Source organism: Bufo bufo, chromosome 7 (genome assembly GCF_905171765.1).
Source record: "Bufo bufo chromosome 7, aBufBuf1.1, whole genome shotgun sequence".
NCBI lineage: Eukaryota > Metazoa > Chordata > Amphibia > Anura > Bufonidae > Bufo > Bufo bufo.
This window is the reverse complement of record NC_053395.1, coordinates 222,731,344-222,734,348: the sequence shown is the minus strand read 5'-3', so window position 1 is coordinate 222,734,348 and position 3,005 is coordinate 222,731,344. Positions and strand designations below refer to the sequence as shown.

Sequence of the window (3,005 nt, the reverse complement as noted above, 5' to 3'; positions counted from 1 at the left end):
ATGTCGTCCTCCTCCTCCACAGGGCTCAGGTGGCCATGAGATGTAGGCGCCACTTCTCCTGTCCCCTGGCCAGCCAGATTTCTCAGCATCTGCTCCAGGACATGAAGCAGTGGAATTACGTTGTTCATCCCGTAGTCTTGGCGACTGACAAAGTGGCCTCCTCAAAAGGGCCTGGGCAAATGGCAGGTGTCATGCATGAGCTGCCACTGGCTAACATCGAAGTTACCCAGGGGAGTGCTCCTGTCCGCCTGCATCATCAAGAAATTGTTTACGGCCTTCCTCTACTCATATAGTCGGTCCAACTTGTGAAGGGTGGAGTTCCAACGGGTGGAAACGTACTTATGTAAAAAAAACAAAAAAAACAAAACAATGTGGACACGCCAAAAGCAGTAGTATCACACTACTATTTAACCCCAACAACATAAACAAGGCCTAATGAAATTACTTCTGTATAAAACAATGTGAACACCACAAAATCAGTAGAATTAGATCGCTATTTCACTACAATTACAGAATCAAAGCCTAATGGAATTACTTATGTAAAAAACAAGGTGTAAAACCAAATACATGAAAAAAATATATATAGAGTGCTATTTCACCCCAATTACAGAATCAAGGCTTTATAGAATTACGTATATACAAAACAATGTGGGCACCACAATAGCAGTAGTATTTGACCACTTTTTTTTTACCCAAATTAGTGCAGCAAGATGTAATAGAATGGCTTATCTGTTAACCAAGGGGGACTATCTATGCGCCCCTGCACTCTCCCTATAGTGTGGATAAAGTCTCCCCCATTATCTCCCTAAACTCTCCCTGTGCTGTCCCTGAACTGTTCAAAACTAAAATTTTACGATTAAAGTCATTCCTAATCACTGTCCCTAACACCTGTCACATCTTTCCCTGCACTAGTTCACAGTAAAATGGTGGAGACCGGGCAGGATGAGGCTTTTTATAGGGCTGTGACATCACGCGGGGCTGGCTATCTGCTGATTGGCTGGCTGCACGGGATTATTGGTGCTCCCTCATTCCCGGACTTCTTAATTTCACTTTGCAACATATGCAGCAGCCATTTTAGAAAAAAAATATGATTCCTTACCACGAACCATCAGGAAATTTGGATTTGTGACAACTTCGTCAACTTCAATTTGCTCAACACTAGTTCACACCATGACAAGGCTTTGGCCAAATGTTTCAGGATGAAGATGAACTGATGCACCGGCATCTGAACAACTGCTCCATATTGCGTTCTTTGGTTGGTGCCTCCATTATGCCGGTGGTAATCTGGTTCCAAAGTGTTGAGTTTCGATCTCTTGCACTCTGCAGGGTACTGTTCAAAGATCCTTAGAGAATGGAAAAACCCATCTAATGGGATTAGTAAAATATATATTTATCTTTCTTAGCAGGTTCAGAAGACAAACATGAGTATAAAATTCGACTTCGACGATTACCCAGACGCTTCCACAGATGTCTACACCTACATCCCACCAATCGATGCCGCCCCGTGCCCGGTTTCATCACCCGTCAATAAATACGTAGTTGTCGTAATTTATTCCACAGTTTTCTTACTCAACGTAGTCGGCAACAGCCTTGTGATTCTTGTCCTGCGCTACAACAGGCTGAAGAGATCGTCCACCGACATTTACCTGCTGAACCTGGCCCTTGCTGACCTCCTTTTTTCCATAACGCTCCCCTTCTGGGCTGCATACAAAGGCAGAGAGTGGACATTTGGCATCGCTATGTGCAAAATCGTCTCCATACTGCAAGAAGTCAACTTTTACAGTGGAGTCTTCTTGTTGGCCTGTATAAGTGTAGACCGGTATCTGGCGATCGTCCATGCCACCGAGTTCTTTACAAAGAAGAAACATTTGGTCAAGATTATCACCATCGGCATCTGGATCATTTCATTTGGTCTTTCTTTTCCAACCATTTGGTTTAGAGATGTGTTTGTGTCCTACAAGAGAGGAAATGTTTGTCATGAGAACCTGAAGGAAAATACCGAGGACTGGTTGCTCATCATTAGGATTGGACGCCACGTGATGGGGTTCTTCATACCGTTGCTCATTATGCTTTTCTGTTATGGCTTTGTCATTAAGACCCTTATTAAGACCAGAAATAGCCAGAAGCAACGAGCTATGAAGGTCATCTTTGCTGTATTTTTGGTCTTCCTGATCTGCTGGCTTCCCCACAATATCACCGTCATGGTGGACTCCCTCATGAGGAAAAAACATATCAAAGAAACGTGCTTACTGAGAAATCAGTTGGACACCGCTCTGTACATCACTGAAGTTTTTGGCTTCACCCACAGCTGTATTAACCCAATTCTATATGCATTCATAGGACACAAGTTTCGACACAGTTTCCTGACTATCCTCGCCAACAAGGGAATTATCAGTAAGGACAGACTTTCTAGTTATGGCCGGAGTCTCTCCGTCATGTCCTCATCGGCTCATACATCCACCACAATCTAGAGCTGGTAATGAACTTTTGGATCTACGCTCCTTTCTAGAACTTCTCGAGAGAAAAGGCCACAAATATTGCACTAAAGTCAAAGGAGCTAATATCATGGACTGTGATAAATCATAGGCTGGACCTCTGGATCGGATATTGGAGGGGAGAGTACATGCAGGCTTATTACATGGACTATACCGTGTGCATTCATCCGTGTAAACACCTGCACAGGTTATTTTGTTTTATTAAGAAGAATGTATTGTCAGAAAATTACTCGATTAAATCAACTTTTCATGTTAAACATTTTATAAAAACATTTTTTTCCCCCAACACTTCAGGTCATCATTTCTAATCCAGTAATTTATATAATAAAATATATAATACATATAGTGGCTCACTCTCCCTTAAACTATGGTAGAGGTGCTCTGCTTTTTGGTGACTCACCCCGTCAATGGAAAAGCAATATAAAGATTTTTGAACAGTAAAAACAGGCTCTCACCATCTATATAGTAAGTTCACAATTAAAATACATTTATTTAAAACCTTATATTTTT

General features: G+C 42.0%; 1 protein-coding gene across 1 annotated transcript; it reads left to right on the top strand.

Moving 5' to 3' along the window:
* The first annotated feature begins 1,416 nt into the window (after window positions 1-1,416).
* LOC121008624 (C-X-C chemokine receptor type 2-like) lies at window positions 1,417-2,471 on the top strand. Its single transcript, XM_040441284.1, has one exon. The coding sequence runs from the start codon at window positions 1,422-1,424 to the stop codon at window positions 2,469-2,471; it is 1,050 nt and encodes a 349-aa protein (XP_040297218.1). The 5' UTR covers window positions 1,417-1,421.
* Window positions 2,472-3,005: the final 534 nt, after the last annotated feature.